At 41.0% G+C, this 25785-nt stretch overlaps 1 protein-coding gene and 2 long non-coding RNA genes across 8 annotated transcripts in view; all 3 read left to right on the forward strand.

Annotated features, from left to right (window-relative positions):
• The first annotated feature begins 4314 nt into the window (after nucleotides 1–4314).
• LOC124860858 lies at nucleotides 4315–6585 on the forward strand. Its single transcript, XR_007036466.1, has 3 exons — nucleotides 4315–4360; nucleotides 5363–5446; nucleotides 6385–6585. It is a non-coding gene; the product is annotated as an uncharacterized LOC124860858 (long non-coding RNA).
• Nucleotides 6586–10837: 4252 nt separating this feature from the next.
• On the forward strand, nucleotides 10838–12077 carry LOC124860791. The gene is made up of 2 exons (XR_007036439.1): nucleotides 10838–10919; nucleotides 11577–12077. It is a non-coding gene; the product is annotated as an uncharacterized LOC124860791 (long non-coding RNA).
• A 2846-nt stretch (nucleotides 12078–14923) lies between these two features.
• Nucleotides 14924–25785, forward strand: part of LOC124860481 (transcription factor COE3-like) — a 160696-nt gene continuing 149834 nt past the window's right edge. The window contains exon 1 of one of the 6 annotated variants that reach the window (XM_047353839.1): nucleotides 14924–15675. In XM_047353839.1, coding sequence (XP_047209795.1) covers nucleotides 15542–15675 — 134 coding nt within the window. In that variant the 5' untranslated portion in view covers nucleotides 14924–15541. The remainder of the gene's footprint in view (nucleotides 15676–25785) is intronic. The other 5 variants (XM_047353838.1, XM_047353837.1, XM_047353841.1 and 2 more) reach the window with 5 other exon arrangements.

The raw sequence follows: 25785 nt of genomic DNA on the forward strand, positions 1-25785 counted from the left end.
CCCCACGACTGGATTGGTCTCCAACGCCTAAACCACCGGATGAAGAACTGGATACCGAGGTAATAGACGCTCCCCTCCTTATTTTAGATACACCTGTCATGCCTCCACCTAAAAAACAGAGGACAAAAAGAAAACATCTGCACACAGACACATCCACCCCTGATTCACAGTCCAGAACCTACCAAAGCAATCTAGAACCAGTTCTGGAACTGGATGATGAGAACGCAGAATTAACAGAGGTCATCCTGGTCACTCCTCCTACTGCACCTTCCCGGGAATTGGTTCCCGCGACAGGCATCCTCAAATCGGGGGCAACTCCCTCAGACTCACAGCAGAAGAAGTCACGAGCTTCCCCCATTTTGGATCTAACATTGGAAGAATTGCAGGACATTTTTGAGCAAAAGGATCTGACACCTCCCTCAGCTGACTCAAATTCAGGAGACTCTGCACCTAGAAAACCCACACTTCAACAAGTCCTAGACGTTAGGCTAACTCCCCTGGCTACCTCTCATCACAACCCGACTCCAACCAATAAGTACCGGTTGGGGCCAATCAGCTCTTCTGCTCAGCCTCCAGCATCGAGTCCCATTACCAACAAGCCTACCAGGCACTGCTCCACCTGTAACAAACTCCAAGATTGGAGCCTCCACATCACTAAAAAATGGGTCATCCTAGGTGACTCTAATGTCACCAGAATCCCTAGTTTCTCTGTAGAGGATCTACAGATTGATGGGTTCCCAGGAGCTAAATGGAACCATGCTGAGGCCATCCTCACTAAAGCAAAAATAGAGGCCAAGGTTGAGAAGCTAATCCTCTCCTTCGGCCTCAACAATAGAAACCAGAGGGAAAAACGTACAGCATTGAAGGAACTACAGTGGACTTTGAGTGTGGCCCACCATCGTTTTCCTGATGCCAAGATTTACATTCCAGAGATCAACTTTGGCCCCCTTCTTCCCCACAAGGACCAGGCGATGCTTAGACATCAGAACTGTTTCATTAGGACCCTGAAAGAAAGATTTGAAACAGAACGAGATGGTTTGCACTGGTCAGCCAATACGGCTGGCCCACTGGTATGGGTTAGTAAAATGACAATCCCCGAGAGTCCTACTTTACTGGGAGGGGGTCAGACTGTGATCAACCTTTCTAAAACTTTTGTCTTGTCTTCATTGCAGTTCCAGGTGCTGAACCGAGGCCTTAACTTTGTCCCTACTAAAGGTTGTGTTGGCAGGAGCTTGGAGTTGGAGAGCAGGTATGACCTTCAACAATAGAGTTAAACTAGCACTGTTTTTTGACTCTGAAACTAATAGAAAACCTCAGCCTTTCACTGTTGGATCTATCTGGTCTCCTCATATGAGTGAACTGCCTCCTGAAACAGAAATTCTGATTAATAGGGACCTAGAAGCGTTTAAGAATAATCCAAAAATCAATAAATTGGCCTCCAATTTGACTGCAGCTGAAATTTCAGCATGAGCTGATTGAACATCCCCAAATTATCATTAAACCAGCAGACAAAGGGAGAGCAATAGTCATTCTGGACAAGCAACAATATTTGTGGGAATGTTACAGACAACTATCTGACTCTAATTATTATAAAAAATTGGATAAGCCTGTCTACCCGGACACAATACCAATAATTGAGAAAATTATTATCAAATTATGGAAGAATAAATTCATTTCGACCAAACAAAAAGCCTATTTGTTGAGCTCCTTTGAACCCAGGCCTAGATTATTTTACATTCTTCCAAAAATTCACAAGGAGCCAGTTAAATGGTGCATTCCTTATGAAATCCCCCCGGGTAGACCCATAGTCTATGATTGCGGTAGGTTTTATGGTTTGCAAGAACAGGATTTTTGCCAGATTAAATCCCAAATTGAAACTAATCACCCTGCCATAAAGGGGGGTGAATCAAAAGTCAAATTGCAATTATTACACTTAGGAGGTGTAGCAATTTTCTTTTCCCTTTGCATTTTAAACAAAATTCCCTTAAAGTTTAAGAGTAGTGTCTAATCACTAGTTCTCCCAAAGAAAGGTGAAAAATTAACTCTAAAATCACAAATATCCTTAGAGAAAGGAGTAGCATTATAACACTTGGAGCATAGTGTTATAAGTCACAGGTTGAATGATCAACTGGTGCACCCACTTTACAATCAAATATTTCCAATATATGTATAGTCAGATATACATATATAGCTGGACATACATTTGTTAGATGTTGTTGCTTTTAGCAACATTCTCATAACTTTGTTGTTTTGTAGTGTCTGCCAGAATGATGCAATCACACTCCATTATGAATTCAGCAGACGTGGAGATGCAGAAGGTGGCGGTTGCTGATCTCATCCGTTTGTCTCCAGATGAGCGGGATGCTTTAAATCAGTTTGACCTTGCCACATGTGATCAGAGGATTCAGGAGTTGGTAAACTTAATTAAGTATCCGACTGGAGATGCTCTGATTTCAGATGTTCTTTGTCAGCTTACCTTGTTGTATCAGCAGAAATCACAACTGGAAGCTAAAAGATATTCTCAGCTACAGGCTGACCATCAGATGTCCCTTCAAAGAGAGAATGCTGCAAAGCTTGAGCTCTCAAAAGCTGAGGAGAGGACCAAGAAAGCTGAAGCAAAGTTAGTGGACCTGAAGGCAGATGAGCTCAAGAAAGCTTCATCCCTAAAGGGGGGACAGACCCCCACCTCTCAGGTACCCAATTTGCATTTTCACTCACAGCAGCTGCAGCAGCCACAGCAGGGGGAAGACTCAGACAGCAGGCATCCTGCACCTAGGTCAGAGTCTCCCCCTCCTAAATTCAGCCAAAGTGTCCAACTTACTTCCACAGACCTTAACCGAAATGTTGGAAGTCAGATGGTCTCCAGTGGTTTCCTGCCAAACCCCAGTGCAGTGAACAACCACCTAGATGACAAAGTGCCGGACTCAGCGTGCACAAGTGGCCCGATTCAGTGGGAGGAGCACCCTTCCAGCCTGTTCTTCGGAACTAAAAGGGGGGATGTTGGGACCACACAGCCATGGGTTTTCAACACTAAAACTCCGGTACATACTTTCCTGGAACTTTTCAAAATAAAGTGCATTAACCTTCTTCCAGCACAGCCAGGAAATGGGGTAACTGCGGACTTCCTGTGGCGCCAATACCCAAATAAAAGCCCCACCTTTCCACAAGTCTTTTTCTTCCACACCGATGACCATCGGGTCAGGAGGGAACACAGCGCGCTGAATGTCTTTTGCTGGCAAAAAGGACATAAATTCAACTGGATCCAAGAACCGATCATTTGCAAAAGTTAAGTAGAATGAAATACTGTCTGTGTATCCGGTATTTTTATTCATGAACGGAGAAATTAAGGTGTAAGAGTTGCTTACATTTTCTCTTCGAGGCCCCACAGAAGCAAACGGTGTTCCGAGAGAAGCTGTTTCGACAAGCCGAGTCTGGAGGAAAGACGACGGCCGCAACCGTGTTTACGGTAACGAACAGCTGGTCACCTTCTGATCGGGAGAAACTGAGGAAGTTAGCGGGAAGCTAACTCTTTGTTCACGACGGATATCTTCTTCAAACTTCGCCTTGGGACGACATTCCCTCAACAGCTTCAGAGGTTGGGGTTTTGGGCAGATTAACAGATTGGTTTAGGATGAAATGATCTAAACGTTTTCATGTTATGAAGTTTGTTTTGTGGAACTCGGCTATCTTGGTGCTAGCATGCTACCTGTAGCACCCAGGCCGGTTCGTGTTCTTTGTATGTTTTAAAGCTAAGATAAACTTTATTTAAAGGGTGGTTTTAACCAGAACATTGCTCATAACGCGCCGTCAGCGCTTATGCATTTTAACCCTTTTATTAACCTGGTATTTTAAAGGTATGTGTTGATTCTGGCGGTAAGCTATCTTCTAGCTTAGCACTTTAGCTAGCTTCTTTGTTAGCCCAACGGCCAGCCGGTAAGAACACGTGTGCTAGCATTAAGGCTAGTCAACAGAAAGGTTGTTAGTTTTCAAGCTAGTGAATAATAGTCCCTGAACATCATTTACTAAAGTTGATAACTAAGTAAACACCATTAAGCTCCATTTCTCCAGAAAGATTTGGCTCTTTTCCAAAATACTCGATAATATTTCTTCAAATATTATTTCAATAAATAAAGGCAGTTAATTAGACACCGTTGAGAATTAGTCATCCAGGAGGTTGGTTTTATTCAGCAGATCATTATTTAAAACATTATTTTATTAAAATAATATTTAATCTGATCTTGCATTGTAAATGGTTGTCTAAATGTTGCTGATTATTGTCTAAGTTGGTTCTAAGACTAACTTAACTTCATTTCCAGATTCTTCAAGATAATCATTGGTTCTCAAACATAAACATTTCATGGTAATGTTGCATCACTCTTTTGGTCATAATTATCAATCATCTTTAATCAACTTGTTTATATTGTATATAGTCCATTAGTCTTCATTATTCTTTCATTCTGCTTGGTAGTTTAGTTGGATTGTTTTAGCAAAGTAAAGAGTTTATTGATTGAAATATGTTTGACTTTGAGTTGACTTATTTTTGTTAATAAATTCTTGTATTTTAATAAATTGTGTGAATTTATTCCATATATGTGCAGAGTTTATGCTGTTCAATAATGTCAGAGCTCATCTCACACCTTTCTATTTTATCCTAATACCATCGCCGTACTGGGCTGGTATTCACAGGACAATCCTTAACAGACCGGAATATTATTTGGTAAAATATTAATATTAAAATATTAATATTAAATAATATTCTCAGATTCATATTTACAACAGTTTCCAGGATATCACAAATGTGTTACTTCGTGCAATAGTGATATCTGTCATTTTAATGCCCATCAAGGAACGTCATAATGTAAGGATTATGATTATTGATTAAATAATTATAATTTAAAATCATAATTTGAAAAAAAATGTATTTCTTAACCCAAAATCATTACTTACGAATAGAAATCAGAGATGTCCTCTGGGGTTGTGATTATGGGCTCAAAGCTCTTTAATAATTACAAATTATTAACTACAAACTGTCACTGTTTATTCAACCGCTTCACCGAAGCTGGGGATCTTCGACCTTGTTTTGACAGATAAATCATTCCTGCATGAAATAAACACAAGGTATGATCAAAAGTACAACAATGCCAGTAAAAAAGCAACACTAAAGTTGCTCAATCTGCACAACAACTCATCCAGATGGAAGAAAAGTTTAGTATATTAACTGACTTCAGCAAATGTCACATGTTCATTTTTCTTTTTTTCCCAGTTATACTACAAATAATGGTGCAAAATAATCATTCCAACTACTTAGAACTATACTGCATTTATAATACCTGCTGTAAAAATGTTACTTTATATTTTTAAGCATTTCATTCAGTCCAGGCCAAGACAGTCTGTCCCTTTCCCAAAGATGGCGTTGGAGGTCAGGGTCTTCCACTCATGAAAACAGGTATTTGATTTAAATATGATCAAAAGTCAAATATTGCCAGAATAAATAATACACTGTAAAGCTGCAGAGTACAAAATACAAATGTTCCAGATGTAACTTTTAAAGGGGACCTATTATACCTGCTCCCTCCTCCTGCAGAAGCTGCAGAAGTGGTTTATAGCGCAAAACTGCGAACTTTTTACCGCAGTGAAGTAAGTTTTAGGTTGGATATTCGAGCTCCGCGGATTCAGCAGGTTGTCCTCACAGTTTGATCCAAAGAAGGCAGTCTTTTAATGGGCAGTTGCTCTCTGCCTGCTCCGTTCTCCTGCAGAAGCAGGTTCTCTTAAGGACCGTCAATAAACTTCAGAACCAAACACGATGTTTCATGGTGGTTTGTTTTGGGAGAAAATATTTCTGAGAACAGCTGAATTCATGTGTGATCAGCTGATTTAGGATGTTATTAAATACAGCGTTTTGCCTGTGTGTAATTCAGAAAGTTGATGTGTCCTTTTTCTTTATTTTCAGCCTTCAAGTATGATTTATGATTTGTACATAGTAAAATTTTGTTTTGGTATGACCCGCTCCTGCCATTGTAAACCACGTGTAAGGTAAAACCAGCCGGAGACGTGATCCTCGTGTGAAAATTAAGTAGGTGGAGCTCTGCTTTATTTGCTATTCAGGGGCGGGAGTCAGGTGACCTAGGTGCCCGTGTAATTGCGAGGTCCCAATTACATAGCTTTTGAAATCATGCGTTTTCTAGAAAAAATAAAACATAAAACGGCTGAATGGTTATTTGGATTTTTTTGCGTTTGGACTGTTTGTAGAAGCATTTGAGACCCAAAAGAAAGTATAAAACCATCAAAAAGTGAATTTTGCATAATAGGTCCCCTTTAAGATACTTGTATCTGTCTTGAGTGTATTCATGACTTTGTTTTTTTTTTTCACATTTTCTCCATCAGTTGGTTGTTCTTCACCAAGAACAACCATCAACCAAAGCCTCAGGCAGCCTCCGCAGAAGTCTATCAGAGCTGAAATGGATCTCTCAAATGCAGCCAAGGCTATGTCGACATATACACAGAAATTGAGGAAGGATGCCTTTCCAATGTCTGAAAAAAGTAATGTTATTCTCTTAGTTTTGCTCACAAGTAATCAGAATCAGAAAAGCTTTATTGCCAAGTACGTTTTTGGACATACAAGGAATTTGTTTTGGCGTAGTCGGTGCAATACAATACAAATTAAACAGTATAAACATATCTACAATATAATATAAATATATGTGCACAGTTTTAAGTGAGTGAGAGTAAATATAGAGCAGTATAAGATGCAAGAGCAATACAACAGTGCAGGTGATCATTGTGCAAGTAAAGCAGGAGTCCAAGCTGAGCATTAATGTAACGCATAGAGTTACAGGTTACAGGTGTCCTGTCAGCAAAAAAGGGGGTGTGGGTGAAAGGGAGAGTGTCAGGGTGGTTTCCGGGCTTTGTTAACCAGGCTGGTGGCAGATGGGAAAAAACTGTTCTTGTGGCGTGAGGTTTTGGTCCGGATGGACCGCAGCCTCCTGCCAGAGGGGAGAGTCTCAAAGAGTCTGTGACCGGGGTGGGAGGGATCAGCCAGAATCTTCCCTGCCCGCTTCAGGGTCCTGGAGGTGTACAGTTCCTGGAGCGACAGTAAACTGCAGCCAATCACCTTCTCAGCAGACCGAATGACACGCTGCAGCCTGCCCTTATCCTTGGCTGTAGCAGCGGCGTACCAGATGGTGATGGAGGAGGTGAGGATGGACTCAATGATGGCTGTGTAGAAGTGCACCATCATAGTCTTTGGCAGGTTGAATTTCTTCAGCTGCCGCAGGAAGAACATCCTCTGCTGGGCTTTCTTGATGAGGGAGCTGATGTTTGGCTCCCACTTGAGATCCTGGGAGATGATGGTTCCCAGGAAGCGGAAAGATTCCACAGTGTCAATTGTGGAGTCACAGAGGGTGATGGGGGCAGGTGGTGCTGGGTTCTGCCTGAAGTCCACAACCATCTCCACTGTCTTTAGAGCGTTGAGCTCAAGGCTATTCTGGCTGCACCAGTCCAACAGATGGTCCACCTCCCATCTGTACGCAGACTCATCACCATCAGAGATGAGTCCGATCAGGGTGGTGTCGTCCGCAAACTTCAGAAGCTTGACAGACTGGTGACTGGAGGTGCAGCTGTTGGTGTACAGGGAGAAGAGCAGAGGAGAGAGAACACAGCCTTGGGGGGAACCGGTGCTGATGGTCAGGGAGTCAGAGACGTGCTTCCCCAGCCTCACGCGCTGCTTCCTGTCAGACAGGAAGTCAGTGATCCACCTGCAGGTGGAGTCGGGCACACTCAGCTGGGAGAGCTTCTCCTGTAGCAGAACTGGGATGATGGTGTTGAAGGCAGAGCTGAAATCCACAAACAGGATCCTGGCATAGGTTCCTGTGGAGTCCAGGTGCCGGAGGATGAAGTGAAGGGCTAGGTTGACTGCATCATCTACAGACCTGTTGGCTCTGTAGGCAAACTGCAGGGGGTCCAGGAGGGGGTCGGTGATGTCTTTTAGGTGTGAGAGCACAAGGCGCTCAAAGGACTTCATCACCACAGAGGTCAGGGCGACGGGTCTGAAGTCATTAAGCCCTGTGGTCCTTGGCTTCTTGGGAACAGGGACGATGGTGGAGGACTTGAAGCAGGCTGGCACATGACATGTCTCCAGTGAGGTGTTAAAAATGTCTGTGAAGACTGGAGACAGCTGATCAGCGCAGTGCTTCAGGCTGGCTGGTGAGACAGAATCCGGACCAGCAGCTTTCCGGGGGTTCTGTCTCCTGAAGAGTTTGTTGACGTCCCTCTCCTGGATGGAAAGAGCCGTCCTCGGCGTGGGTAGGGGGCTGGTGGGGGGGAACTTCAGGGTGGGGGTTGGAAGTGCCAAGGCCCCTCTTGAGGTTGGAGAGATGGGGGTGGTGGATTGTGGCTGCAGCTGTTGGGGGGCGTCGTGGGAGATGGTTGCAGGACTGTCCCTTTGTCTTTCAAAGCGGCAGTAGAACTCGTTCAGGTCGTTGGCGAGGCGTCGGTCGTTGATGGAGTGGGGGGCTTTCGGCTTGTAGTTGGTGATTTGCTTGAGCCCTTTCCAGACAGACGCAGAGTCGTTGGCTGAGAACTGGTTTTGGAGCTTCTCAGAGTACAGTCGTTTGGCCTCTTTCACTGCCTTGCCAAACTTGTACTTTGCCTCTCTGTATATGTCTTTGTCCCCACTCCTGAAGGCCTCTTCCTTATCCAGTCTTAACCTTCTGAGTTTAGCTGTGAACCAGGGTTTGTCGTTGTTGTAACTCACCCTGGTGCATGATGGTACACATCTGTCCTCACAGAAGCTGATGTAGGAAGTCACAGCCTCTGTGTTCTCGTCCAGACTGTTGGTAGTAGTCCTGAACACATCCCAGTCTGTACAGCCTAAACACGCCTGGAGATTCTCCACAGCCTCACTGCTCCACTTCCTTGTCGTCCTCACAACAGGTTTGCAGAGCTTAAGTTTCTGCCTGTATGCAGGAATCAGGTGGACCATGATGTGGTCGGATTGGCCCAGTGCAGCACGTGGGACGGCGTGATAAGCGTCTCTGATGGTGGTGTAACAGTGATCCAGAATGTTGTCCTCTCTGGTCAGACATTTAATAAACTGTCTATATTTGGGGAGTTCGTGGGTGAGATTACCTTTGTTAAAGTCACCAACGACGATAACTAAGGAGTCCGGGTTGGTCCGCTCCACACTCAGTATCTGGTCGGCGAGCATGCGCTGTGCGACCTGCACGTTAGCTTGCGGCGGGATGTAAACACCGACCAGGATGAACGAAGCAAACTCACGGGGGGAATAGAAAGGCTTACAGTTTATGATGAAGGATTCCAGGTCTGGAGAACAGTGCTGCTGAATCACTGTCACGTCGTTGCACCAACCACTGTTGAGGTAAAAACAGATTCCTCCACCTTTCGCTTTGCCGGAGAGTTCCGTGTCTCTGTCCGCTCTGTAGAGCTGGAATCCTGCCAGCTGCAGCGCAGAGTCCGGTATTAATCCACACAACCACGTCTCCGTGAAGCACAAAACTGCCGATGAATAAAAGTCCCTGTTTTTCCCCAACAACAGTTGTAGTTCCTCCATTTTGTTGGGAAGTGAGCGCACGTTAGAGAGAAATATTCCAGGTAACGGTGTTCGTAGTCCACGCTGGCGAAGTCGTACCAGCACCCCGGCCCGTTTCCCTCTCTTCCGGCGTTTCACCGCGTGAACAAAGGTGAGCGGAACCTTTGACCAGAATGTCCAAAAATTCCAGAGCAGTAGGCAGAAATGTTGGAAATAACTCCTCTGGTGTAGCAGCCCTGATGTTCATGAGTTCTTCTCTGGTGAAAGAGCTCCGGGTACCATCACAGAAGACCGTTTTAAAGCAAAAAACAGAACAATGTGCACCAACACGCCAAGGCGACCATCTGCGGCGCCATCTTAAGCATGTCTTCCAGTGTACTTAGCTGTCTGCATTTTTATTGAAAAATGATTTTGTGGTGTAGAGCATACTCACTACATCATAATACTAAGAATTGTCTTAACTTCTTTCTTGGCTACAATTCCAGAAGAAAGTTCTTCAGCTCCTACTTGAAATCAAGGATACGATTCATGTTGCCAGTTCATCTGCTGGAACAAGTTATGAAGTGAAGCCAGCAAACACAGAACAAGAGTTTGAAGCTCTAGAGAAACGCCTGGAGGACAAGAATGAGGGAGCAGAACTAGTAAGATTTAACCCTCAGGTGGTCTTGGGGTCAAAATTGACTTGAATTCATCCATGTTCGGGAACAGTCTTCAGTAAAGTGTGCTGAACATAGTCTCAAAGTGGTGTTATAATCGAGTGGTACTTCTTCAGAAACGAACTTCAGCCACTCTTCTCTGATTCTCTCCTGATCCTTCTGGAGTAAGTGGAAACTTCCATCCACTTTGGAGCACCCTTGGACAACACTGCTCCCCTTTTTAGTAGCCATCCTCAGTGTAGTCAGACCTGCTAGCGCGACATGCTACTCCAACTCAGCCGATGTGTCAGCTGAGGGGAAGGGGAGGCTGTTTGCTTGAAGGTATGCTCTGATTGGAGAGTCTGAATGATGTAGAAAGGTAGCCTACGTAGAAAGTTGAACTGTTCTCTGATTCAACGATTTTTTGCAAAGGAACAAACCTGACTGCCCATAAGCAAAACCTTTGATATCTGCTCTTGAGATTCACACGACCTCATCAGTGCACAACAGATCATATTATACACCCAAAAGCACAGAAAAATGCAATTTGTTGTCATGATCCTTTTAATCTTGGTGGCCACAACAAACGCCTTGTTCTACATGGGGTAGAGGTTTGGACTCTACTTATCAACTTTTGGTTATAATTTTAATTGATTTCTTGTTGCTTTTCAGAGTTAATATCTAAAGAGGTTGGGGGGCGTTGATGCTGCAGATCTTGTCAAGAAATCAATGGCTCTGTAAGTATCTTTGTTCCTTTTTTTGCATTACAGTATTGTGTTCCTGGTAATATGAACAACAAAAACTTATGTGATCCAGTAGTTTTGATAAGTTGAAAACAATTTATGGAAATGGAGTTAACTTGACTAAATGTTCCCACACACCCTTACTTGCTCTTTGTTACATTTTCATAATGAACTAAACTACACTATAACATTTTAAGATAAATCTGCTTTACCATGGCAGAACTATGACAAATAAAATGAGTCTCAGAGGAAGAAGTAGGAAGGTTGCCTTCGTTAAGACTCAATTGTATAAGATAGTATGTGGTGAGTTTTCTTTAACTTTGTAGTTTAGAATGTAAATTGTATGATGTGGTTTTGTTTTCTATCTTGTGAAAAATTGAGAGTCTTCTCTGTGAGAGCTGCTATATAAATAAAATGTGCTTGCTTACAATAATTTGAGTAATTGAATATGGTAAGCAGAATAATTCATTTTAGTTGGACTCTACAGAGCATACTCTCATATTTTATATGCTAGCCATGTCTCATCATCCTATGTTCAACGTGCTTTGATAGATATTGCAGTAACATAAGGCCATTTTGTGTATAACAATTAGATATTTTAGAGGTTAGTGTTTGCTAATATTGATCTGCCATTTTTCCTCCCCTCTTCAGACACTTTCTTCAACTCATTTGACACAACAACAACCAAACTGGATGAATACATTTCTAAATATTTGAAGTATGCACCAGAGAGGATGGGACGTGGAGGCCGAAAGAAATATGGAAGATTCCCTGCTCAGTGTTGCCCATTTTGGCGTTTCCAACATAAAACTGTTTGAATGTTGCAGCTCATAATAAATTTGGGTTTTGCACTACATACCATCCTTTATTAACTGTTTAAATCTGATTTGTTGAACCCAATTATACATTTATCGTTATGATTTTCCAGATCTGTATATAAATAATTTTGGTACTTCAGTTTTAAATACTTCAAAAGATTTTTTTATTAAGTGCTTTAAAAGATAAGGGCTTCAAAGCCTAGATTTCTTCAACTGCTAAAAGCAGAGGCAGAAATGGTTAAGATTTCCCTTCGAGGTTCAATGTTGCCAAATGTTTGGGCCATTTTTTATTATTATCATCTAAGATAATAAATCAGTTTATAACATCATGAAATGTCTTTTTTGTTTTTTTAATCTCCCTGGTCTCAGATTGGATTCTTCCTAGCTGACTGTGTGTATTATGAACATGTAATGTAGATGAAATTTCACTTAGGTGAAAACAGTATTAAAATATATTTCTGTGTTAAACTATGTTAAAAGGCAGGACCTGATAGGAATTTTAAAATCTCCACGATGATAGATTGGCAAGATCTAAAATAAAATCAGTAATGATTTAATGTTGAGAAACATGACATGAGAATGACGTTAATTCAACGGTTATTCAACTCAACTACCTGATGTTGATTCAACAGTGACTCCTTGTTAAAATGCCAGCTGGGTAAAGCTTTATTCACGAGTTTGTAAAAGTGCCAAATAATAATAATAATAATAATAATAATGAATAATTCTAAAAGTTTAAATAGCAGCCACTTGTTTCAGAAGCAGTTCATACTTCTATCCACTAAGTGGTGCTCCTGATCTGCTGTAGGTGTTGCAGAGCAAAGTGTCATCTGTGATAAAACACTTAAAAAAAATCTATATCTTAATAAGATAATAGGAAACTGCCATAAACTAATTTAGATGGTAAAATGCCTTCTGATGGGAGCTGTAGCTGAAGACTTTAAACTGTGTTCTGTTAGAAACCATTTCTTTCAGCCTGAAGGTTCTGCTGCAACCTGGCCTGCCAGCAGTTCTGAACCTGACGATTTCTACATGGCCTCAGGAGGGGAGGAAGGTAACCGACAGGAGTGGGTCCTCAGGTAGGAGGGTTCTGCACAAGGTTCTGAATGGTATCTCCAGTAGTATTAATGTTGGTTTCCTGGCAGATGACTATAAAGATATACAGAGATACAGAAAATGTTTATAAGGATATCTTGAACTTGTGATCAGAGTTCTTGAAAAGAGGGTATTGAAGATGTTCCCTGTGATAAAATAAAATGATTTACAGATCTAACAGTTCCTGAAAATGATTCCCAGCAAAAGGACATTTTTGGATAGTTCTTGTAGTTCCACCACATGTAAGGAGTCTCTGGGACTTTTTATGCCGTATTTAAATCAATTAGTTTAGCAGTCCTAAAGAAGGTTTTATTCATGGAGATTTGGAGAGTTTCTGTAAAAAAGCTGCCCCAGGTAGAGATCCATGTTCAGTACGTGTTGTGCATAGACTGATAGCTCCTTGGGAGCTCACACAGTGACTTGTAATGTAAAGGAGGCTTGTAGCTTTTGGCTATCGTAGCAGAACCAGTGCACATTGTTTTCTTAAGCAAGTCTGGTTGATGTGAAAGTTTTATTTAGGTTTTAGGTAACTAAGAGCGAGTTAAAGGGAATGAAAGAAACTCTGGATCTCAGCATGTTCAACAAGTTTTTTTGTTACTTATGTTAACTCATTTTTCTTTAGGTGAAACTTTTAGGATATTTATCTACGTATAACCCTTTGATTTTTAAATTAAAGATGACTTGACAAAGAATTGTCTCTATTATTAGAAACATTTTCAGTTTTGCCCCTGAGAGATCACTGAGGTGACTTTAAGTCTTTAAGGGGTTTATTTCTTCTGGACATTTTCATATTTTACTTTTGGGATGTATTTTAGGCTTTTCTGAATGTGTTCAGGTTGTGGAACTGAAGGGTCGAGGCTCAAGCAGCTTTTTGAAATCTCTAAATATGAAACAGAGGGATGATAAGAAAAAAAAAAAACCTTTTCTGTAAAACAATGTGAATGAAGAGATTACTAGGAGATTTATTTCATGATCAATGAACCTGTTGTTGTGTTTCTAATTAGGCCTGTCCGTCTTTTCATCTCCATGTTTGTAGAGTCTCATTGACTTTCTCTCTCCATACAGAAGATTTTCTTTTCCAGGATTTCCAGACGTTTCTGTTTCCCCGGAGGAAGGCACTGGGCTAAAGCAGGATAAATATTTAATCAGCGCTGCTGTGGAGTTTCTGCTTAATTAGAGGATTTCTGAAAAAAAAAAAGAAGAAAAATACGCAGGATATGTCAGTATCTTCATCCTCAAAACGTCAAAAGCTGCGATCAAACATAACTTCCACAACGTTAGTGATGACATTTATAATTCTGTTGTTTTCACGGGAATCTGTTGGGTTTTCATTTGATGTGAAAGAACTCTTGGTACTGAAACCCATTTTATTAGCGACGTCAGCTGCTGCTGTATGTAAAGAGTGGCGGATAGTTATTTGAACAAATAAATATGGATTAATATGGATTAATATGGATACATATGGATCTAAAATGCGCAAGTCGGTGTCAAACCTGAGCAGCGCTGTCAGGCAGAACGGCGGCTTACAGATGGGATTATTCAGCAGAACTTTAGGAAGTCCCAGAGTTCGGATGGAGTGGATCCAAACTCAGAGGTTTTACTTACAGATGGGATTATTCAGCAGAACTTTAGGAAGTCCCAGAGTTCGGATGGAGTGGATCCAAACTCAGAGGTTTTACTTACAGATGGGATTATTCAGCAGAACTTTAGGAAGTCCCAGAGTTCGGATGGAGTGGATCCAAACTCAGAGGTTTTACTTACAGATGGGATTATTCAGCAGAACTTTAGGAAGTCCCAGAGTTCGGATGGAGTGGATCCAAACCCAGAGGTGTTACTGTGAAAGCTTCAGCTGCTTCTAAGTAAATTATGAATGTTGAGCAGCGGTCACGTGTCATCACTCAGTTTTCAGTTAACTTTGTTTCTTCAGCGCGCGCAGCCAGACACGCGGAATCCCATATTTGGAACGCGCTTTAAAAAGAGAACGTGACGTAATTAGAGGATGCAGCCAATCAGACTCCAGAGGTGAGACTCGTATTCAAATGAGCTTTCCTTGTATGGTCGAGTCCCCGCTCCACGTGGGTCCCCCGAGACCTGCGGAGCGGTGGAGCCCGAGAGAAGGAGCTCTCCGCCGGGACGGAGGAACCATAAGGAGCCGGGGAGGGAGGGCAGATTTCTTGCTGCCCAATCCCCCAGTTCCCCAGGGAGCAGCAGCCTTCCACCACCCGTCCCTCCCTCTTATTTACTAATCACTTCATTTTACTCCCTTTTTGAAGCGCTGCCTCGTTTTTTTATTCCACTTTTCATTTCCACTCAATTGGTAGCTGCTCGCTTCTCTCCGATTCCGGCTTCGTGCGCACAGGCTCCCCGGACCCTCTTCACGGCTCCTCTGAGATGCTCTCCCCGCTGCGTGCTCTTCTCTCCACCCTTCTTTAGCTCCGACCCGCGCCTGGGATCTAAACCAAGCCCGGCGAAGCCCAGAGGAATCCGCGGCTCTTCTCTGGATCAGGACCCGGCACTTTGGACAGCTCACTGCAGTGGTTCACCCCTCCTCTTCCTCCGCCTCCCCTCCTCCTCCTCACTTCTATTTTCTCCACCTTAATCCAGGTGGTCCTTTGGCTTCTTTGAGCGGCTGGTACAGGGAGGATTATTCTTCATCTTCTGTCTTGTTTCTGGTGAAGGCAAAGCTCCCAGAAGGACATTCTGATGTTCTCCATCCAGGACAGCCTCCCCCGGGGGGCCCTGACCATGAAGGAGGAGCCGCTCCCCACCGGCATGACCCCGGTCCGCTCCTGGATGCAGGGCGCAGGGATTTTGGACGCTAACACAGCGGCCCAGAGGTAAAACACATTCCCCGAACCGTGCAGCTGCAGGTAGAAACTCCAGCCTGGAGGTGAAAGCACAGCAAAGGATCTGCTAGGCTCCGGCTTCGCTTAATGCATAAAACAGAACAAAAGTTGTAACTAAGTCTGACTGGTGGTTTGAATAATTAGAACATGAGATTTTTAAATCAAATAGCTAAAAATAACTTCAGCAGGGAAATGATTTGTGTGAAAACTTTCCAGGACGTCCTTTCGAGGAAACGCTAGTTTTACTTCTAATCAAAACGTAAAAAGAGAGAATTATGATCATTTAGATCAAAAGGCAGATTTAAATCTCAAAGACATTTTTAATTTCCATCATGTCAAAAAGCGGCGATGATGGTTTTCTCACGCCGCCGGACTCAAGTCCAACCCGCTTCCTCTGCTTTGTGGTGCTTTTGCAAAAACTAAGCAGAGATGATTGTTAAAGATCTAAACACAGTTGATCTCCTTAAAACACATATAATAAGCGGTTCTTGCTGCGCCAGCACACAGCGCGTAAAGAGCTCGAAGAGGCGGCGGCCGCTGCGCACACCGCGACTCTTATTTATAAATCTCAAGATAATTGACAGAAAAGCTGCTAAATAAGTGTGACAATAAACTGAATAATTTAAAAAGCAAAAATAAAAGTTTTAAGAACTCAAAGTACTGTGTCTTTTTTATTTAAACGAAAATGATACGTTTCAGAGAATTATTTAAACTATATTGTTTTTTTAATCACACATTAAAGTTTTACAGTAGGGATTAAAAAGTTCAGACAAAAAAAGAAATGTCACTTTTAAATCTAGAAGTACGCTGCGTCTCTGAGCTGAAGCCGCTCTCTGATGGGGTTTCAGGTGAAATCTGAGCGCTTCGCTTCAATAAATCAATGCGGGTGGAAATCAGAGCAGATCATCAACAGGGTGATGAAGATTTGCAAGCTGCTGCAGCAAATAATCCCCAAAAATCAGTGCATCCATCAGTCCTGAGAGGAGTGCGGCTTTTTGACGTCTTTATGATTTTCTTTAAATTTCTAGTATTTGTAGTTTTTATCCTGCTTAGATGGACACTTCATATTCAGAGTCAAACCTCAGTGATCAGGTTTTAAATTTCATCTACACATCTAAATTTAAATTCACAGCATCCTCAACAATCCCCACGCCTACTTTCTTTAAGTGTTTTACATACATTTAAAGAAATAATTTTAATATTTGTTCATTTTCAAACAGAAGTCCAACATTTTAATTATTCTGATTTATGTTTTGACTTTGTTAAATAAAAGGTCAAACGTTTCCCTCTAGAACTTATGTTTGTGTCACAATTCGAAAAAAAAAAAAATGTTTCAACAAATATCTATAATGAAATGAAATCTCTAAATTTAAGTTAAAAGTGATCCAGGTTGTTAGTCAATAAACAGCTTTTCAACTGATCATAGAAGAATAATAAATGTATTAAAGTGGCTTTATGTCAACATGTCCCTATAAAAACACTAAAATTAACAGAAAGGAAACCTTAGAAAAGTCTGAGATCTGAATCCTGATTTTCAAAACGGTGAATGATTTCTGCAGGAAATAGTCCAAATGAGTCCACACAGAATGTGGCATTCATTTCTGGGTTTCTGAGCCAGTCAAGCTGTGAATCTCTGCAGATTTTTATGAACTTTCATCACAGAAAAAGTAACTGTGTTTCTGGAAGCCAGTCTGTTTTCAGCCATACAACCTGGGATGAGGAAGAGGACGATGATGTGCCGACGTTCCTCAGTCTGATCTGCAACTGAATGAAGGATTTTATGAAAAACACTCATTTCAGATATAGTGATTGAGTATTATTTAACAGAAAACAATCCAACAATATGATCTAAAGAGCTTGAGGTGGAACATCAATTATTTCTGTAATAAAGTCATAAAATATATAAAAATCAGACAAATAAAACAGAACAAATTAAAATTGTGTATAAAATTAATCAAATCCAAAAATCAACCAGGGAAGAGTTCCACTTTGATTTAAAGAAACAAAACTGGAGCATAAAATCTTTAATGAAACATGTTTCTGAAGGAGAACCAGTTCTAACAAAACCCAGGGAGTAGAGCTCTGATCTTGTCTGGTTCTGGTCCAGATGAAGAGTCTATAAAAAAATCAGTGCAGCTTGTATTTCACTTAGTCTTTCATTTATAATGGCGAAATATTCTGTAGCTGAAGCGGACTTGATTTGATGTTCTGGTCCATGAGGACTTCCAGATTTCTGGCTCGTTTCTGATTTTATACTCGAATTGAAAATGATATAAAAAGAGATCTTTGTTCTATATTACACTTAGGTTCATTGATGAAGAGTGACAGAATTGTGTTGAACTATTGTTCTAATTTTCCTTTTTTTATTTATCTAAAAATATTAATGTTTGGTGACATAATTTCATAACTTCCCTGGAATCATCTAGTTAAATTTATCTCGACACCAACAATTTCTTTTCTTTTCTTTTGGCTTCGTACTCTGCTCGTCTCAAGCAAATCATTTGGCAGACATTATAATCCTGCTGTGAATACTTCAACCTAAAGAACTATTAAAGAAATATTTTCAGCGACAGAGATTATTAACAAATACTTAAAATTCACTCTGAGACTGAATGAAATCACAGCAGCTGAAAAATGACAAAATACAACATGGAAGAGCAGATTTATTAAATATGTTAAACTAAATCATTTATTTTCTCTCTGTAAATTTGAGATAATTTTCTTTAGATTCTGGTCTCAGATCAACTAAGTAGATTTTCACACGTTCCAATAAAAGGCCATCTTGATGGACATATAACAAATCCGAGTGCAAAAACGAACCAGTTCAGAGATGTAAAATAACCCAACTCAGTTCAGTAAAAAGTCTCATATATTTTTTTTTATAAAATCTGCATTAATGAGTCCAAAGAGTAGCTCACTGCTGCATAGTTTGCCTGTGCAAATGTACCAAAATGACGTATGATAAACGCATCTGGCAAGAAACATCTGAATGGATCAGAAGCCTTTATATCACTGGAATGTTCTGCATTCTGCGAAGGTCATAAACTAAACCTTGGGTCAGCATTCAACAGAATGTGTTTTTTAGAATTGATCATAATTTACAGAAACATGACAACACAAAGCTGTAATGGTTCTCATGTTTTCATATTTTTTATTACATCGTTGACAGAACAAAGCTGCATTCCTTTGCTCAAAGCAAACCAGCACGGTTCCACGCTTCAAGATGTGGATTGAAACAAGCTTTAGGTTTGCCTTAGAAATGCGAGTGATTAGTGATTTTTATACTGTCATGGTTTTATCATGTTTATGTAGACATTCTCATCACATACATACATCACAAAAATAGGCAGACCCAAAAATTAGCATATTTAAAATCTCATTTTGGAAGTAAAAGTCTAGCAAGCGTCTTTCGACAGGAAAAGAATATTTTAAAGGCAAATTTCCCTTTGGGGACCATAAAGTAAGAATCTGATTTGAATCTTCTCTGCTGTTTGTGTCCGAAAACATTAAACCTTCTGACAGAATAATTCGTCCGTTTTCCGGATTCTAAAAATTGTCCTTAAGCACCTCGTAAAGATTGATGGTGGTCCAGGATTCCATCTGTGAAGTTCACATTCAGAGGATTTCGGCAAACGACTTCCTGTTGTAGATTAATTAGAAATTTAAGCTGAAACATGAAGGATGAAACCTTCTGAAAGCTTAAAGATGCAGGTTTAAGTTTTTCCTTGAATGTGTTTGTCAGTAAAAAGTTCTTTCTTTAATTCAAACTCCTCCTGAGCGCCATACAGATCGGTCCAATGGGACTGAGGATAGAGTCCGTACAAACGAAGAAACTCAGTTCATCTCAGACTTTGGTTTGACAAAAAGAAGCACCTCAAGCTGCATTTTAACAAAATACTTTTTATAACTCAAAACCTGTGAAATTGGCAATGAGGTGGAATTATTTTTATTCAGATTAGAGAGAAAAGGGACAAAGAGAAAGTTTTTTCCGTGTTTTTCGGTTGAGTCTTCAGAGGCGTTTCAGGTTAATTTTACAGGAATCTTCAAATCTGATGTTTTAAAGACAGAAAAACTGCACCATGCTTCATTCCTTCGGGCATAGTAGTGTGTGTGTGTGTGAACATGTAGGAGCTTCATATTTCCCTTGGTTCTCTCAGAAAATCCTGAGCCGAGTGAGTGATCCATCCTCCTTGCTGATCTTTGTCCTGTGGGGTTAAAGGTTATTAGCATCTGTAGCAGGTGGTGGTGAGTTCAGGGCTAATGATTGATTCTCGTCCTCTGCGATTGTCTGATAACAAATGGTACTGAGTCTTGAACTTCTTAAGCCAAAGCAGGTGGAAACCTGGGATTAGACAGCTTTCTCCTTGTCTCCTGTGAATGTCCTCTTTACCTCTTCCTCTTAATTAACATTAAAACTGTCTGGACATGACCTGGAAAACACAAACAGCCAGCAAACCCAGTTCCTTTTTAATCCTCTGATCTATTGACACGCAGCACCATCTTGAAGAAAAAGTTACTGTATCCTGAATTTCTGTGCAGCTGCATGTTTTGCAGCAATGCTAAAACACTTTGACTGATCAGGATTTATGGAAATAAATCAGGACTAGGGGTCAGAGCAGCAGGTGAAAAAAGCCTGCATAAAACAGTTCTGAAGTGCTGAACATTTGTTGTCCTCTGTTTTAATCCTGTTGATACAATTCATTTTCCCTACCATCTTTCTGTAACATCTTCACATTCTCAAACAAAACAAAGAAAACATGTGTAATCTTATCTGTGAGTACATTTGCAGCACCTCTTCTGCTGAACTTCTCGGCACAGAGGAAAAACTGCTACCTGGATCTCTGCTCTGGTGAGGAGCAGGTGATCGTGCTGAAGGATGTCTGACAGAGTAATGGTGCCGCTGAGGAAAGCCAACCACCCAGCTCCCATCCATCCTCAGCCGAGGTGTAAAATGTTTAGTCATCACCATACTGAAAACATTTCCTCATCGCTTCAAGATGAAGCTAAAAACAAAACACAACAAAACACCTGGAGACCTGAAGTCTTCAGATTTACAGAAGCCTGAACACACCAAGGACAGTAAGGGGTCCAGCGCCGGGCAAATCTGACAGGAAACTGAGATTTACTCCAACCACTGAATGCAACTCACTCAAACATTAAAATTAATGATTAAAATATTTTGAGTAAGTGAAAATAATCTGATTACAACAGAGAGAATTAGATGTCCTTAAACTTAATTTTGATGATGATCATGTTGGTAACGGAGCTCAGAGGGACAAAACTCAAACTAAAATTGAGCTTCTGCTGAAATTCCTTGAATATTCTCAAGGTTTCAGACAAAAATGATTTCTCTCAAGAATATCAGGTCTAATAAGCAACAGAACAAAGTTTCCTGGTTTCTGGTTCAAAGCACGTGGTGACAATTTTAAGACTGTTTTTTAAGAAACATCCAGTTTTTTATCACTTAAAGCTGACACCAGATATCTACAGACACTGTATAGAAAAATCCTTTTTCTCACTGCCTGACATTAAATCTGACTAAACCTTTCCCATTCAGTTAGGAGTTCCAAAGGAGAACTTTTTTAAGGCAACACCTGGAATACAGTTCCTTCTTGTGTGACCTCATTGGAAAGTCCACAAGTCTGGTTCATCCTTGGGTCTATTTTCCAGATGAGGAACACAGTGGGAATGTCCAGCTATCAAACCATTCAGGACGGAGAGGTTCTGTGACCCAGAGATGAACACCATTTCAACTGTGAAGTACGAGAGTGGCAGCATCATGTTGTGGATGGTGTTTTGCTGAAGGAGGGACTGGTGCACTTCACAGAATGGAGGGAATCATGAAAAAAGAGGATTATGTGTAAACATTGAAGCAACATCTAAAAGTATCAGCCAGGAAGTTAAATCTTGGACACGTATGTGTCTTCAAAATGGACAATGTCTCTCAACATATCTCCAGATTAGTTACAAAGTGGCTGAAGTACAACAAAGTCCATGTTGTGAAGAGGCCACCACAAAGTCCTGATCACGGTCCCACAGAAAAAGTGTGGGTGGAGCTGAAAGGTGTGTGTAACCTACAAACCTGACTCAGTTACACCGGTTCTGTCAGGAGGAATGGATCCAAAATCCAGTTAACTATTGTGAGAACCTTGTGGAAGGAAACAGAATATTTGACCCAATTCAGACAGTTTAAATGGTGATTCAACCAAATACTGAAGAGATGGACATTTCTGAATCTGAAGAAAATGTCAAAATAATCTCTGACACTATTCTGGCATTCTGGCAATCCTAGCTGACCTAAAACAGGAAAGGTTTAGATATATTTAATATCAAGCAGAGTATGTAAACATCTGGTTCAGCTGCAACCTCCAGGTACTGATCTGGTTTCCAGACCCAGTTTGGACACCAGCCTCTCTAGGACAGAAGTTCTGCAATATTCCCGGGCCTGGGAAAAAGACAGCACACAGTGATCAGACAGAGTGCTGCAGCTGGTTACCGAAGGTAACTCCATGCAGAAGGAAAGTTTGGACATTTATTGAATCAGGTTGTTCACTTGGTTGAAGTGAATTAATCACCTTTATAAGGTGAATTTGCATTCCTTTGAATATTTCTGAATCCAGGTATGACCCTTCTTATGGTCATCTTTCACCTCCTGACCTGCATGCTGTTTCTGTCAGATGGATGTTTTAAAGAACGCACCAGTTTCACTCCCATTAGTTCAGCAGACCTAACAGCTTCAGGGCACAGATTGACATGTGGGACATTTTTCCTTACACTTTAACTCCTGAAAGAGCAAACCAATTTACCCCACCCTCACATACACAGAGTGGGTCAGGAGTGTGTGAGCACTATCCTAAAGACTAATTTGTTGGTAATTGCAGCATGACAGGAGTAGCACATTCCAGCAACTAGCCGTCGTTTTTCTTCCAGCATTGCAGCCTAATTAGGAATGACACACACTATTAGGAAGCATAAATGGAAATCAGTCAGGGGGCGTTTCCACCTTCTTCTCACTGCCGCTACCCAAATGCTCCCACAATACATTTCTCCCAGCGTCATGGTCCATGAACCAAAGAGCCAAACACAAAGGTGAGAGCATGAAAACCAGATGTGGTTTTGGGACTTTGGACCCTTTTCCACCAAAAGCCTGGGATTTAAAGTTCCAGGATTTGTTTTACCCAGGTAACAGGAATCGCAGGGAATTCTGTACTTTCTTTTTTCATTGCTCATAGAGGCCTCGGGTCATTTATCTAAATCAGCCTGATGACAAATAGGAAAGTTGTGAAGAAAACTGCAATACACCTTCAGTCCAGCAGATGGCATTACTCCTTTCCTCCTTTAAAAGACTTTTTGCTAATGTTTTTTCAGTTTCAACTGATAATAATAGATGATGAGCAGCTTTAGAGTTATACTGTTGATTAATTCCTGTCATTATTCCTTAAGTTGCTCTGGATCCATAACATGGAAAAATCAAAGTGCTCTAATCATCAGCAATGCATTAAAATATTTGTCTTACCGAACAAATATTCCTACTAACAATAACATTGTACTTTTCTTTCCCATAGAAAGTACTCCTGGATCAGTGCTTCTTTGTTCTCTTTGTGTCTCTGCTCTGTTCTCTCAAACCTCCAGTCGGTCGTGGCAGATGGCCGCTCACACTGAGCCTGGTTCTGGTTCTGCTGGAGGTTTCTTCCTGTTAAAAGGGAGTTTTTCCTCTCCACTGTCGCTACATGCATGCTCAGTATGAGGGATTGCTGCCAAGTCAACACCAGTGACTGTCCACTGTCTCTACATGCTCATCCAGGAGGAGTGAATGCTGCAAGTCACTGACTGGATGCAATCTGCTGGGTTTCCTTAGACAGAAAAACTTTTGATCCAATCTGAATAAATAACTGAATCTAGTTAGGATTAATTGGAATGTATGAACCTGACTGGGAATCTGGATGATTGGACAGAATTGAGTTTGTAAAGAGCCTTGAGACGACATGAGATGTGAATTGGTGCTGAAATAATGCTGAATTTAATTAAATTGAACTTTGAAAACCGTTTATAGTTAATTACATATCAAATGTCTTGTTTTATTCTGGATTATTTTTTGGTACTTGCGGTTATGTACCACATACCTACTAAACGCTTTATATTAACTTTCAGCTGCCACATACAGGTAGAGGGAAATCCCGAAGTGCTGAGCCAAACCAGGCAGCTGTTATCTTAGCTTAGCTTAGTTAAGCAGCCAGACAGGTCTGTAAGCGGATCTTCGCTGCTCTAAAAATTCCAGAAAAACCTTTCAATGAAAGCTCATTCTGGATGAGCTGTCTGCACAGATAAAGTTGTGAGTCCTACTTTCTCACTAAAAGACATCTTAAAACTACTTTTTGTGGGAAATTAATTGGATAACAAGGATAAATTTGTAAACTCATGTGCTCCATTATACCACTGCTAATGGTGCACACAACCTGCCCCTTCAACAGTCCCAAAGATTTACCCCAAACCAAGACCTCTTCACTGTGAAAGTAACGCTTGGGAAAGTGAAATTAGCTGGGTACATTTATATAGGAAACATGCCCTGGGATTTCAATAGCAATGGAAAAAGAGCTTCTGTTTCCTAACCAAACCTCATTTATTATGAATCAAATAATCCTAATATAATATAACTGATCATGAATAGTAAAACAATGATTAAGTGGTGTTTAAAATGCGTAAATAAAAAAATAAAAAAGTTAAACAAATTAGCAAAAAGAGTTTAGAAGTTTAAAAATTGAGCACTTTACTGTCATTTGTCCAGATATTAATACACTATAAAAAAAATTTGATGCAGTTTAGTGTCAGAACAGTTGATTATCCCCACACTGCAGACCTGCAATTTTCATTGTATTTCTGTAGAATGATTCTGGCCAACTCACCTGTTGGAGCACCCCTTTAATTAAAAGTGCAGCATAGATGCTCATTACTATATATCCATATAAGCAGTTTCTGATGAAACCGTTTGATATAAGAAAATTCTCAATGTGGGACAGTTTGCTTTAATATATTTAATGGGGTGGCTGTGGCTCAGGTGGTAGGAGTTTGTCCTGTAACCGGTGGGCTGCCAGTTTAAACCCCCACTCTGTCCGTCTCAGCCGTTGTGTCCTTGGGCAAGACACCTCACCCAACTTGCCTGCTAATGGTGGTCAGAGGGCCTGGTGGCACCGATTGTATGGCAGCCTCACTTCTGTCAGTGTGCCCCAGGGCAGCTGTGGCTACAATGTAGCTCACCCCTGTCAGTGGATGAATGTGTGGATGAATGGGTGGATGAATGGGTGGATGAATGGGTGGATGAATGGGTGGATGAATGGGTGGATGAATGGGTGGATGAATGGGTGGATGAATGGGTGGATGAATGGGTGGATGAATGGGTGGATGAATGGGTGGATGAATGGGTGGATGAATGGGTGGATGAATGGGTGGATGAATGGGTGGATGAATGGGATTGTACTGGAAAGTGCTTTGTGGTCTCTGGAGACTTGATAAAGCGCTATGCAAGTTTAGGCCATTTACCATTTATCCGTCTGGTGCTCGATTGAATGCACAGCTAAAGTCTAATTATTAAATGCCTTAAAGGGTTACAGAGTGAAACAAATACTAACTTTAATTTAATAATTAGATTGACCTTTTTTGGACATTTTACTGGTAGTCCTTATCCAGAGCATCAACGGGTCTCAGGAAGTAATTTAATGACTATCTGCTCTGCAGATTTAGTTGTTATTGTTTTTTTCAGTTCAGATCAATTTAATTTATTATTTCAGCACCAATTCACAACAACTGTCATCTCAACGTAGAAGAGAAAAAATCCAAACAATGATTTCAACTGGAAAACTTTAAAATTAAATAATATTAACCCTCTTTGAATAACATATTCAGTAGCGTGTGCAGATTGGTCAAATGTAGGGATAAATCCAGGATCATAGCACTAAAGAGTTGCAATCAGGGCCATTTTAACCTAGATAATTTTTAATGGGTCATATTTTAGTCTGTTGATGAGAGCAGATGAACACAGAAAATGCTCAAATGCAGGCTGTCATCTCCACGTGTTTTGGTGTTTAACTCATTAGTGCCTATTAC

This window comes from Girardinichthys multiradiatus, chromosome 23 (genome assembly GCF_021462225.1).
Source record: "Girardinichthys multiradiatus isolate DD_20200921_A chromosome 23, DD_fGirMul_XY1, whole genome shotgun sequence".
Taxonomy (NCBI): domain Eukaryota; kingdom Metazoa; phylum Chordata; class Actinopteri; order Cyprinodontiformes; family Goodeidae; genus Girardinichthys; species Girardinichthys multiradiatus.